The sequence below is a fragment of the Macrotis lagotis genome, chromosome 3 (genome assembly GCF_037893015.1).
Source record: "Macrotis lagotis isolate mMagLag1 chromosome 3, bilby.v1.9.chrom.fasta, whole genome shotgun sequence".
In the NCBI taxonomy this organism is placed as follows: Eukaryota; Metazoa; Chordata; class Mammalia; order Peramelemorphia; family Peramelidae; genus Macrotis; species Macrotis lagotis.
In genome coordinates, this window is record NC_133660.1 from 214,401,834 (window position 1) to 214,415,667 (window position 13,834).

The 13,834-nt window shown below is 41.9% G+C and overlaps 1 protein-coding gene across 2 annotated transcripts in view; it reads left to right on the forward strand.

Moving 5' to 3' along the window:
* The window catches only part of MAN2B2 (mannosidase alpha class 2B member 2), an 83,563-nt gene that overhangs the window by 46,000 nt on the left and 23,729 nt on the right, over positions 1-13,834 (forward strand). The window contains exons 9-12 of one of the 2 annotated variants that reach the window (XM_074229821.1): positions 90-333; positions 1,502-1,632; positions 3,860-4,131; positions 10,822-11,013. In XM_074229821.1, the coding sequence (XP_074085922.1) occupies positions 90-333; positions 1,502-1,632; positions 3,860-4,131; positions 10,822-11,013 (839 nt within the window). The remainder of the gene's footprint in view (positions 1-89; positions 334-1,501; positions 1,633-3,859; positions 4,132-10,821; positions 11,014-13,834) is intronic. The other variant, XM_074229822.1, reaches the window with a different exon arrangement.

The window sequence follows — 13,834 nt, forward strand, 5'->3', positions numbered from 1 at the left end:
TGGCCAACCTGGAAAAATATTATTTGTAAAGTGGAAATCTGCTGCCATGTTTAATTAAATTCATCTTTTATAATGGTATTTTTTTAAAGGTTCAACATCATGATGGCATAACAGGGACAGAGGCCCCCAAGGTCAGAGATATGTATGTGAACCACCTGATGGAAGGAATGTTTGCTGTAGAGAAGCTGATGGCCTCCATCATCCTTGACATAGTCCGGGAAGAGAATAAAGAACTGCAGGCTAGTGTGGCTGATGGAGATTCATGCAAACAAGCTGAAGGCAAGAGAGCTCCCTCGAGAGACCACAGGCTTAGAGGGGAAGCAGAGTGGGCAGGTGGGTGTGAAACCACAACACCATCTCTTTGGAGCTTATAAAATGAGGTTAAATGATATCTACCCTGCTTACAGGGTATTGTAGAAAGAACTCTGGACTGCGAGTCAAAGGTTGTGGGTTCAAATCCCAGTGGCATTTGTCACTTCTTTGACCCTGGACAAGTAGCTTTCCTTCTCTGGGCCACTGTTACTTCATCTCAGCCAACAAATATGTAGAGTGTAGGGGGATACAAAGATAAGTCAAAAAAACTCTTACCTTCTAGTGCTTCCATTCTATCAGGGAAGACAGTAAGAAAATAAATAGGTAGATATCAAGGCTGGTCTTATAATCCGACACTCAGTGTTATTCTTATTCGATAGATGGGACCTGGGCATCCAGGGCAGCTGAAGTGCCACAGACAGAGGCCCAGATGTGGGAATGAGCAGGCAGAAGAAGAAAGGCTGATAGAGCTCCTTTAAATAAACTCCCCAAGTACTTTAGATCTGTGTGTGTATGTGTCTGTGAATGTGTATGTATATGTGTATAAGTATGTGTATGTGCGTATGAGAGATTGTGTATGAGTATGTATGTGTATGAGTGCATGTGTATAAGTGTGTATGAGTATGTGTATGTGTGTGTGTGAATATGTGTGAGAGACTGTGTATGAATGTGTGTGTGTGTGGACATACACATACAGTTATAACAATAATAATATTAGTAGTAGTAGTAGAAGTAATCATAGGTTTACATAGCACATTGCCATGTTGTCTCACAGGATGCTACCTTGAGAGGTAGGGACTGCTGTTTTCCCCATTTTACAGTTGAGGAATCAGCCTGGACAAAGGGTGGATTTGCTTGTTGAAGGTGCCCTAGCTGGTCAGGGTCTGAGGGTGGCCTGGAGCCCAGTCTTTCAGACACCCAGGTCCAGCATTCCAGACTTTACTCCCCAGTGACCTGGAGTGTATGTGTGTGTGTGTGTGTGACATATACATGTTGTATATATAGGGTTCTTCATATCATGCCAATGTGTACATACTTCAGTTTGTCTCTGAGCATTTTGCCTTGGTTCCATTAGTCTCCCCAGGCCATAGGCCTCTATAAGCTTCATATTCCCTTCTCCTTTTGGGTGACTTGGCTGTTGTCTTGGCGGTTAGTAAGTGAGGTGTTTGATTTTGTCTTTTCTGAAAAGGTTCTGCAGAGGCCCCCTGTGCTGTGGTCTATAACCCCCTGGCCTGGACCATCACCACCTATGTGACCATCACCATCAGTACTCCAGGAGTTGTGGTCTTAGATGAATTTGGACATCTTGTGCCCGCCCAGGTATTGTGTGCATGCTCTCTCCTCCACACTGAGGTTTGCCCTCAGCTTGGTACCCCCAGGGCTGAAGAAGACCTGGGGTCCTAGATCATGGACCCTGAGCTTCTGAGCTGGGGACTCTACCCCACACTGTCCACACTGAACAGAGGACCCCTGACCACCCCCTAAGTATGGAGTGCAAGTAGAATTTTGAACATTTTACAAATGAAAAAGCCAAAGCCCACAAAAATAAAGTTGCAGTCAGTAGCATAATCCTTTTTCAAACTCGACTGCTGACTCTGAGTCAGCTGCTCTTTGTTCCCTGGCCTCTTTGCCTCCCCAGTGTAGAATTTGAAAGAGCTTCAAGGGTACAAGTTGTTGAACCCTGGACCTGGAGCCTTGGGGGGCTGCAATGGACTCCTGGGCCCTGACTCTTCCTAACTGGAAGACCCCGGGCCTGCTGAGTCTCCTCTTCTGCCTCATTGGGCACTGTGTGGCCCTGATGAGCATTCCAGGCCATGGGAAGAAGTAGAAATGAGTGCAACTCCACCTCGAATACTTGCTGCCTTTGCATTCTTGAACAGTTCCCTCACCTGTCTGTGAGGTGAGGATCTATTCCATGTCACATGTGATCCTGTAAGAAAAGAGCTCATTTAAGTGCCTAATGGGAGGCCTTACCCAGGTTGAAAGGTTGGTGGGGCACTGAAAAGAGCAGAGTATGGCAGCCTCAGGGGCAACCCCACCTAGACACCTCATGCTGTGAGACCCTGGTGACTGGCACACAGCAGGCAATCAGCATTCACTCTCTGACTGCCTTAGCCTTTCTGGCCCTCAGGTTCCTCATGGGTCCCTCGCGAGGATTGGAGGCAATGACTTGTGAGGTCTCTAAATCTAGAATGCTGTGATTCCGTAAGGGGAAATCAAAACTAATATGCTTTATACATGTGAGCTGCTGTTGTCAAACAACAGACCATCAGAGCTGCCCAAGGACCTTTGTGATTGGCTGATTCATCCTGAAATGATGAAGGTGAAGTTGAGCATGGGGCACGGCTCCCCCATCTCAGCATGTCCCCAAGAGAACCACCCGATGTGACCCAACCCCCCTTCCTTGTTCCTTGGGTTCCCTTCAGTCTTCCCTTGTCTGCATCCCACCTTCATTTAGAACAAGGAAATTTGTCATCAGTTATTGGATTTCATTAGGATCTTGTGAAGAAAGAAAGGTTTCAGGCTCCAAAAACTGAGGCAGTCATGGTGAGATCATTGGCTTTGGGTTTAGCTCCCCTAAATGACTAGACTAGCATTTGTGGAATCTCTTGATTTGAAGGCTTCAAGGGAAAGGGATGCAGGTCTTTTCTACAGGGGCCCCAAGATATGAGGGGTGGGGACCAAGGGGAAGGGAATTAGCATTTATGAAGTGTGATCCCTGAGGCTCTGTGCTGAGCACTTTCCATATTAGTCATGTTGCAAAAGAAAACACGCAAAAAGCCCCAGGAAAAATAGTGTTCCTCAAACTGTCCATAGAGTTCTTTGCTAGCCCTCTCTGTGGAGGAGGATGGCATCATTTATCATGGGTCCTTTGGATCATTATCTGGATGAGTGTCACTCTGCCTTCCCCATTTGATCCTTCCTTCAATATTATTCTTTCTGTATACAGTGCACTTCTGGCTCTGCTTGTTTCACTTTGTGTCTTCTCTTAGATGCCCTTGCAGGGGTGTAGTCTGTTATGAATGTACCCCTTATACTTTAGAACTTAGCCAGCAGGCAGCTGAGCCTACTTTTGGAAGGTCACAGTCACCTTTGCACCCGTTGGGCAGTGCCCTCCCAAATGAGCAGGTATTTATACCAGGAGTCACTGTGCTAAGAGCTGGGGATACAAAGAGAAGCACAAGACAATCCCTGCTTGCCAAGAGCTTACCATCTATTGGGGAAGAGAATGTGCAAACTGTAAAACAAGTGAGATAGAGCCTCAGTAGAGGAAGTCACCAGGGAGAAGATGTCCTAGAGTGTGCCCCGGAGCTTCCCACCAAGGAAGAGGATGGAGGGAGGCTTCCATCCACAGGCTGATTCTGTGGTATCTGCCCCAACGTACCATGAGCTTCTTTTGAAGGGGGCATTGTTTTGGTCTTTCTTTGCTTTTCTAGCATTTAGCACTTTCCTTTTCATCAGAACTTCTCAAATCTCACAGAAAGATTCAACAATATTGGACAGACCAGGGCTCGGTTATCTAGCAGGTCTAACTCTTTATTGGCAGATCCAGAACTCAACTGACTCTTTGTCCACCTACAACTTGTACATTCTGGCTACCATAAAGGCTCTCAGCTATCGGCGTTACTACATTAAGACAGTCGACAAATTTGGAGAAGCTCACCTGGAGTCAACCTCGATTGCAAGAATCTTCCATTTTGGTAGGAAATCTGTGAAGTATTCACGCAACTCTGGCAAGAGACTGTTTCCTGTGACAAATGAGTGTTATTCTATATTTATGGACCATGACACCAATTTAATGCACAGTATCACAGAGAGGTAAGCCACCTAGCTTGTTTGGGCTTGTCAGGATCTCTTGCTTTAGGGTTGTGGTTTTCCTCTTAGAGATTTCTGGACCTCAAGCGAAAAAGAAGTTTCATTTGGTTTTTATTTCTTGAAGAAATATGTTGTATATAAGTCTCAGGCTTTTTAAATTAAGAAGAAACACAATCCTTTATTAAAATCACAACTCACATTTCCTTGGTGCCTTTTAAGTTTTACAGCGTTTATTGACAACAGTTCTATAGGGGAAGTGGTGAAAGTGTTAGTTTATTATTTCAAGTGAGGAAACTAGCATCTGACAAGTGGTTGGGTTACTTGCCTCTGGTTGATAGTGTCAGAGCCACTAAAACCTGGTCTGTGGACACTAGGTACCAAGCCTGGTCTTTCCCCCCTTCTACACAGTACTGCCAGAGGGATGGTTTTTTGTTTTGTTTTGTTTTTAATGGACTTGTGATTTCAGTGGTGTAGGGAACAGCCAGTGAAGAAACTCCCTCTAGCAATCAGAATGGCATCTGCTCTGCCACTTAGTTAGAGAGTTGCCAGGGGAGAAGTGGAAGGGCGAGGAGGGGCGAGTCAGGAAGACCTGGGTCTGTCCCCACCAGGGACCTGCACTGACACAAATGATAAGAAAAAAAAAATAGACTTTACTTCCAGACTGTTCAACTCATCAGGCATTTATTAAAAGCCTGTTCATTTGACACATATTTATTAGGACCTGTTTGGTGCTTAACCCTGTTGATTCAGACTAAAATAATACTGGCTTTGTCTTCAAGAAGGGTTCATTCTATAGCGCCTCAGTGCAACAATTATTGTTTCCATCTCCAAAGTGATATCTTGGCATCATTTCCTACTTTTTAATGTCCTCAAGAAAATTTCTTGCCAGGTTCTGACTTTTTTTTCAAAGACTTTTAACCTCTTTAAAATCATCATAACCAAGAAACTAGAAGCATCTAAAACTGTCTCGGCTAGAAAACATTTTGTCTTTTTGTTAGGCAGACTCCTTAGCTAGGCATTGGGAAAATAGAACTCATGGGACTTGGATTTTTTTTACAATATATACAAAGAAGCTTTGAGAAGGAAAATGATCTATCCAAGGTCTCACAACTAGTGGGTGCCAAAAGAAATTCAAATCTAGCTGTTTGGATCTTTAAAACTCAGTGTTTATAGCTGGAACAATCTGTCCCCGGCTCCAATTATAGTGTTGCACTCAATTCAGATAATACCTAGATACCTAGATTTTTTTATTCTTTTTTTTTTTTGTATTTTATTTTTCCTCAGTTACATGCAAAAACAAATTTCAACATTTCCTTTGAAAATCTTGAGTTTGAAATCCTCTCTCTTCCTCCCATTCCACTCTCCCTCACTGAGAAAGCAAATTATTTGATACAGATTAAAAATGTGTAGTCATAAAAAATCTTAATAAAATAGTCATGGTGTAAAAGTAACCCCCCCCAAAAAAAAACATTAAGAAAAAGAAAGTAAAAAAAAAGTTTGCTTCAATCTATAGTTAGATACCATCAGCTCTGTCTTTGGGATGGACAGTATTCTTTATCATAAGTCCATCAGAGTTCTCCTGGATCAGCATTGCTAAGAAAAGTTAAGTCATTCAGAGCTGAACATCCTACAGTATTGCTGTTACTTTGTAATACTTGGGTTTTTAATATCTCTTTTCTTCCCCCCCCCCCCAAAAAAAAACTTCTCTCTTTTGGGTTTCATCTATTTCCTGTCCTGAAGTATCTAATGAATTCTTCTCATTCAGGTAAAAACACTTATTCAGAATTAATGCATTAAATCTTTTAAGTGTAATTGTGGATTAGTATTCTTTAATGCAAAGGTAGCATTTCGAGTATCATTGAAAAGATAGAAGGGAGAAATATTTTGGGGCAGAGTGCTCTTTAAAAGATAATTGCCAAAAAAAAGATAATTGCCGAGATTAGCCAGTTAGTTCTTAATTACAACTTTTCAGAAGGGTAGAACTAGAACATGTCAGACCTAGACACTCTCAGAGATTTAGTCATTCTTTCAGCCACTATTTATTAAGCACCTGTTTTATTAGAAGTGCTAAGACAAGCACCTGCGAAGTATAAATAAAACCATCTCTGTTCTCCAAGAACTCTTTGACTAGCAAAAAAAAAAATTAAACACATATGCAGTACTGTTCTAATAATTCTAATGTAGAAAAGACCAAAAGAGAGTCTTGTAGACTACAGGTATTAAAAACATAGGAGCCAAAGAAGGATTCTCTGAGTGCAGCCTGAACTAGATTAAATGTCATTTGGGAAATATTTAACAAAATACCTTAAACTATAATAAAGCATAGAGAATGTTAATATGTGGTTTCCTAAATATGCTGTCTGTACAGAGATGCTTAGGTATAATTTAGTAGACCCAAATTCTCTTTGAGGGGCAACTAGGTGGTCCTGGGTATAGAGTACGAGACCTGGAGTCAAAAAGGTTTCTTTTCCTGAGTTCAAGTCCAGCCTTAGACACTCACTAGCTGTGTGATCCTGGGCAAGTCACTTCACTCTTTTGAACTCCTGCAGGGGTCCAGCCTCCGCAGGGTCCTTGGAACCTGACAGGAGGGATAGAGTCGGCGAATTGAGTTGAGTCAACACAGGGGTAAAGGCAGGAGCAGGTTGACTGACTGTCAGCTGCTTGGATTTATTTTTATAGTCTCAGAATCATGTATGCATCAAGCAAGCAAGCTAAGATCATTTCCTTGGTTACAAAAGTGTACAATTTTCATCATCAATCATATAATTCATGTGGTTACAAGTTTTAATCATGTGATTACAAGTTTAATAATCATATAGTTAATTGATTTCTTATACCTATTCAGACCATGATGACCTCAACCTGTTACCTATTTATTACTACATTGTATAATTGTTAATTCATTTAAAGTTATTAGTTAAGCAGTTCTTTTAATGTAAAGTTTTTTATATTTTTTGTGTTAGTAATGTTTTTTGATACACTTCCTTAACAATCTATAGTGAGGGTTTTTATGCTTGTCCACCTTTCCGTTAACTCTTACAATAACCAATTTTTCTTTCAGGCCTTGTTGGTAGAAACCACAGTTTCTGTGACTTTTTTTATTCTTTCCCATGAAACTAAGGCTGCTGGAGTTCACATATCGGTCACCTCTATACTAACTAGTTTCTTACCATCTTTTTCATATATTCCTGTGTATGGTAAGGGGGGGGCAAAACTATTAATTTCCCTGGAATTCTATCTGACCCATCTTGTATCTGTTTTCCCTGTATATATTCTGACACCTCCTTGGAATTTCCAGTGTTGGGTTTTCCAGAGATTTCATAATGTTGAAGCCTTTTGTATGCGTCAGGGAGAGGCAGTCCTGTTAAATTTGGACAGAGTTTACAATCTGTTTTATTTAAGGAACTTTTCTGAAATCCTTCCTTTATAATCATTCCACTATTAGGGTGAATAAATATTGCAATCAATAATAAACCTATAAATATTGGTATGCATGAAATCCCTATATATGTTGAAGAAGGAAATGTTGTTCCATCAGGTAGTGTGACTGCCCTGAGTCTTCTTGCTGCAACTCTGTCAAACAGTTTAGATACCCTGGTTCCCAACAAACTCCTTCCTCATCTGGGAAATGGGAGAAAGAATCCAATATCTTTTGCAAAAAATCCCAAAAGAAGTTGCAAAGAGTCGGACACAACTGAAAAATGATGAAACAATAGCATTTCTCTTTGAGTTTGATAGCACTCTTCTAGCCCAACCTTCCTGTGGGGAGGCAGGACTCCCAAGACTCTGAGGGAGAAATGTCTGGCCCAGAATAGTTCTTTTGGGCCATTAGCATCTGAGACCAGGCCCAGGCACCAAATTCTTCTCCAACATTCCTTCTCCTAGGCTTTCCTGAGGTGGTGTGTATTCAGGTTGACAAAGTCCTCTACTCACCCCCAATCCCATGAGCTACCTTGGGCCAATTAGACCCTCCTTTTGCAGTGGAGGAAACAGGAACTGTCCAAGTGAGAGGGAGCTGGAATGTGTATCTGGGAGCTCCTGACCAAGTTCTGTCCTACAGTGGGCCCAGTGAGAGCTCAGAGGCCTCTCTCCACATGGCTGTTGGGTGCTGGCAAAGGAGAAAGGAGCAGCAGAGGGAGGGAGAGGAGAGGGGGTAGCAGGGATAGCAATTCAGACGAGGGAATCAAATGTATTAAGACTATCAAGCTCACACAGAAGCATCGCTGCAGGGTATAGATTGACTTCAAAAACTAATTAACCTTATCCACATTGTACTCAGTTTTCATTTATTTTGTTAAAGCTTTCCCAATTACATTTTAATCTGTGACTCTTCTGCTTCAGATATGAAATGAAGTAAAACTAAATTTAATGATTAGAGGTCTTAAGATATAAATTTTAACTAAAAGAGTTTTTAAAAAATCCTTATGATAGTACTAAAAAAACGCTCAGCTGATCATTAGAGCTCCAATGCTCTGGCTACAGCACAGCTTAGGAAACTAAAAGCAGGTGATTTTCTTAACCTCTCTGAACCTCAGTTTCCTGAGACATTATGGGGCAGTAATACTTATACTCTCCACCTTCCAGTTTTAAGTTGTGGAAAAACCCTTTCTATGAGGCTGAGGCTGGTGGATCTCTTGAGCTCAGGAGTTCTAAGTCAAGGTTTGCTAAACCGAGCAGGTGTTCACTTTAAGATGGTGAATCCCCATCTTAAAGGAGATGAGGGTGTGGAGTCACCAGGTTGTCTAAGGAGAGGTGGACTGACCAGAGTCCTAAAAGAGAGTCGCTCTAAGCTACAACCAGACCCATGAGTTGTCTCTGCACTTCTAACCTGGCCAAGGGACTGGAGAACTTGTCTTCTTGGAGCCCTTTTGTTAAAACTTCAACTTCTTGAGCTGTTATTATTAGGGTAAGAGTCTGCTTTTACCCTCAAGGATGGAGGTCCCTAGCAGAGCCCAAGGTGTTGAGCTTTCCCTGATGGCAGGGACCAGACCTTTCTGCAAATAGCATCTTTAATTAAATTTGCTAACAGCTCTTGGTCACCCAGTATATGCTGCGGGGAGGAGGGGAGCAGTTTTCTGAGAAGTCTTTCATCATCTGCCTGTAAAGATGATATTGGAACATTTCAATTCATCATTTCACCACTGTGGTTAGACGCTATCAAGTTCACATCAGTTCAAATGAACACAAACATCTGGTTCTACTGAGGTCAAAAAGTCTTCCAGCTTCTGATTTTGATATTTCATACCTCTTGATGAACCTGTGGGAACTACTGGGGTAAGACATAATCAGGAAGAAAATTGGGGCTGAGTAGACTGTAATTTATTAAGGATTACCGTGGCTAAACTCCCAGTTGGTGTCCTGTATCCTCCCAACATGGCATAGTGTATCCCCAGTGTAGTAGCTACTAAATAAATGTATATTGAATTGGAAAAAAACTGCCAGATTGGGAGTCGAGAGAATCAGGTCCTTGTTCCAGTAGGTACATGACATGGGACAAGTCACACAGCCTGTTCCTATCAGTAAAGTCAGCTCTTGTATGAAATCATCTGTAAGCACTCACATCTTAGGTTCTGTGTTCTATGAAAAGCATCATGGTGCAGACACTAGAGTGTCAGATTTGGAGTCAAGACCTGACTTGGAATCCTGATTTTTAGCTCCGCAGCTGTGCAGTGGTGGGAGAATCCTTACTCTGAGAGGCACAATTTCTTCCTTTATAAGGTGTGCCCCTGATATTTCACTGGGTTGTTGTGGGCTTCCCATGAGCATTCAAAACTATCAACTTTTTTTGTCTTAAGTAATATATCACTTTTTTTCTAATTATACATATAGTTTTCATTTTTTATATTTTGGTTTCCACATTTTCCTCCCCTCCTTCCTTTTCCTCCCACTCCCCAAGACACAACTAATCTGAGCTAGGTTATACATGTATGTTCTTGTCCAACCTGTCTCCAAATTAGTCATGGTGTGAAAGAAGAATCAGAACAAAAGGGGAAAACCAAACTGTCAACTTGTAGTACTCTATTAACTCCGGATGCTCTATGGTTTCTTCTACAGCTCTCCCATTCCCAAGTCTCTTCTGATTCCTTAAAGATATTCATAGTGAATTTTTGATTAAAGATCCAACTTCCATGTACCTTGAGACTGGCCCCCACCCAACTTGCCAGGACAGTTGACAGATGAGGAAGTTGACCCCCATTTGTCTGACTTGCATAAGGTCTCCTAACGGCCAGCCTTGGAACTAGATCCAGGGCTCCATCCATGTTCTTTATTGAGTGACTTTCTTGCTCTTCTTCACCCATGATTTTCCATGAATTTTCAGGGTTCCCACACATACCTGAAATGCCTCTCAGAATCCTTATCTTGATGCTAATTCTTGGTGAATCCTTATGCATGAATCCTTGCACATCTCCCCCCCCCCCCCCAGCCCCTTAACCCTACAAAAACGATTTTGCATCTACTGTGTTTATGGTTTGCATAGACTTACACTTGCATATTGTTTCCTCCAATAGAATGTAAGCTCCTTTAGGGCAGAGATTCCCTTCACTTTCATCTTTGTATCTGCAGTAGGTAGGGACTCACCTAGCACAAAGTCCTCACCTAATCTGCCCACCTGGATGACTCTGCTTGGGGTCACAGACATCTCTCTGAAAAGAGTGATGAGCAAGAAATGTTTCCTCTCTTGTGTCTTTACAGGGAGAGTAACCAGACTGTCCAGGTCAGCCAGCAGTTCCTGGAGTATAAAGTTAATGCTGATTGGGAGCACGGACCCATTTCAGACAACTATTTATTTACCCCAAATGGATCAGCAGTTCAAGTTTCAGATGTGGTAGGGTTGGAAATTGTGGTTGGAAAGCTAGTGACAGAGATCCGGCAGTACTTTTACAGGTAAAGTATCATTCTGCAGATTGGAGCATTTCAGTTTCCTGCAGGTGTGCGTTCTGTTCATTCTAAAAAGCTGCTTTAAGAGAAGACAACTTAGCCTTTTTGTCTGGCTATTCATATAGTCTTTCTCTTTAGTGAATTAATATACTGAAATTGAAATCAGAGACCAGTGTGTTTAAATTAGGATTTACCAAGAGTCACAGGACCTTGTAGATCAAGTGACCCCTTAGCTGAGTGACCATGGACAAATCATTTAACTTCCTAGAGCCCCAATTTCTTTGTCTATGAATTGCAAAGTTTTGTTAGACCTTAAAGTATTCTAAGAATGTGAGTTATTATTTGCTTGCTATTTTCATGAAACTAATGGCAGCAGCTCATGTTTCTATAGCTCTCTGCTGCGTTAAGAATCATTTGATTCTCAAGAACTCAGAGGTAAGCAGGGAGAATAAGTATAAAATTTATATCAGCAACTCAGATAACAGAGACTCATCTTTGTTCTGGGACAAATCATTTCTCCTTCAGTTTCCTCTTCTGTAAAGCGCCTGCTATCTATGATGCCCTCCAGCTTTAGAATCCTGTGACATACCTTTATCTTTATAAAATGCTAGGGGAAGGTAGTACAAACATGGTCATATTCATTTTACAGTGAAGGAAACTAAGACTCAAATTAACCAAGCCACTAATGTACCTACGTCACACAGCCAGTAAATAGTGGAGAAAGACTCAAACCTCAAGTCTCTAATTCTAAGTCCTCTCAGTTCAGAAAGCAATGATTAAGTACCTTCCCTGTTCAAGAAATTGTGCTAGACACCAGAAGGATTAGATGAGCAATAGCCCCTGCATTCAGGGAGCTTTTGTGTTCTTTCTACTAACATATTCTAAAGCATATCATCAGATTTTTCTGTGGTTGGGCATTTTATATGTAATGTTAAGCTACAGAATAGAAACAATGAAACCGTGGAAATGATTGAGAAGTAGACAATGTGGAGGAAAACTTTTTCCAATTACTTTGCAGAATATGGTGTGACTATTGTTTTCTTGGGTTCACTTTTTTGATAGAGGAAAGAATTCATAGAATGCCAGAGCCAGAAGGGAATTCATAGTGCACACCAAAAAATGTTAGAATGCATCTTTAAAAAATCATCCAGACCAAGGATTCTTAACTTTTCTGTATATTAGATGGCATGGGTGGGCTGGTGAAGCCTATGGGTGGATCCCTTTTCAGATTACTATTTTTCTAATAAGATGATTTCAACATACTGTTGGCACCTTTGTTTCCTGTAACCAGTTAACATCCATTGGCTTTTACAAAAATGTGTTTATGGAGAAAAATATAGCAATTAGAGTGTTATAAACTCCTCTTCCTTTAACATTGTAGGCACACTTTCATGCCCATGCCTCCAAGGTCCCTGGGCTTACCATTCAAGCTTTTGCCCTACTAAGTTCACTCTTGCATATGGCACAGCCATATGGTTGGGTGAGGTATGGTGGCTGTCTCAGCTGTCTTTCCTCCACTCCTGCCAGGTCAAACATTTGATTGGAGACTCTATTTCTCATTGGATTCTGCTGTCCTCAGAATCTGGCATGAACAGCAACTCCCCAATCTTTGGCAACTCACCCTCCTAATCTTTTGAAAGTCCTGAGGCTGCAGCTTAGTCACATACTCCCTCACTTAAGAACAAGAAAGGACAAATGTGGGTCACATGTTGACTGCAGTGGACAGGGCCTGAGGCCTTTCCCTACCTGGAGGTCTATAGGACAACTTTCTCACTTAAGGCAGCTAGGCCAGAAAACGTGGCCAAGTTAACCCTGTTAGAGTCTTGTCTGTCTCCCCATTCTGGTTCAGCAGCCAACCAAGAAAGTTTGTCCTCCTTCCCAGAGGACAGGAAGCCTGAGCCCCAATTCATAGAGGAGGCCCCTTCTGGTATGAGACATCCACCTTCCCATGTGGGCTGGTGGTGAGCGGGGTGCCCTACATGGGCCCCACCCCTGTTACATGTGAAATCACCCCTCAGCTGCATCTCTGATAACAGACTTCTGTTTTCTAAAAGAAAAAAAACAAGCCCAAAGTCACTTTTCCAGGCATAATTGTATTGCTTGTTATAAAATTTTCATCTCAAGTCAGCATTAATAATGATTGCTCATATTTATAAATTAAGTGTCTTACATTTGTTGTTTTCATCCAAGCCTCACAACAGCCCTGTGGGGCAGGTACTCTTAGTCCCGTTTGATAGGAAAGGAAACAGGCTCAGAGAGGTTAAGAACAGAGCCTCACACATCTTAGACACTTAATGAACAATTATTGATTGACTTACTGAAAAGGTGGCTTGTCCAGGATCACACAGCTAAGAGAGGGGGAAGGTGAGACTGAATTCAAGTTTTCCCAACTTTTCAACTTAGGCCTCTATCCATGATACAGTGGAGAAAACATTGAACTTGGAATTGGGACTTGAGCTCAGGTCCTGGTCTACCACTTTCTGGCTGTATGACCTTTGGATGACTCCTCTCCTCTTTCTAAACTTGGTTTTCCATCTTCTGTAAATGAGAATCAGAATTCAATTGAGTTCAACAGACATTTAGTAATCACCTGCTAGAGGCAGAGCACTGTCTAGCACTGGGGGAAATACAAAGGTAGATGCACTAATGATCCACAGAAAGATCACATGGAAAACCCTTGTACCAAAAAAAAAACAGTCAGCAAGCATTTACTCAACAAGCACAGTCGAATGGACCTATATTTGGGGGCTATTACTGCCACCACCTTGGGTCAGATCCTATGATCTCATCAGCCTGGCACTGGGACTCCCATAAAGAGTGGAGGAGG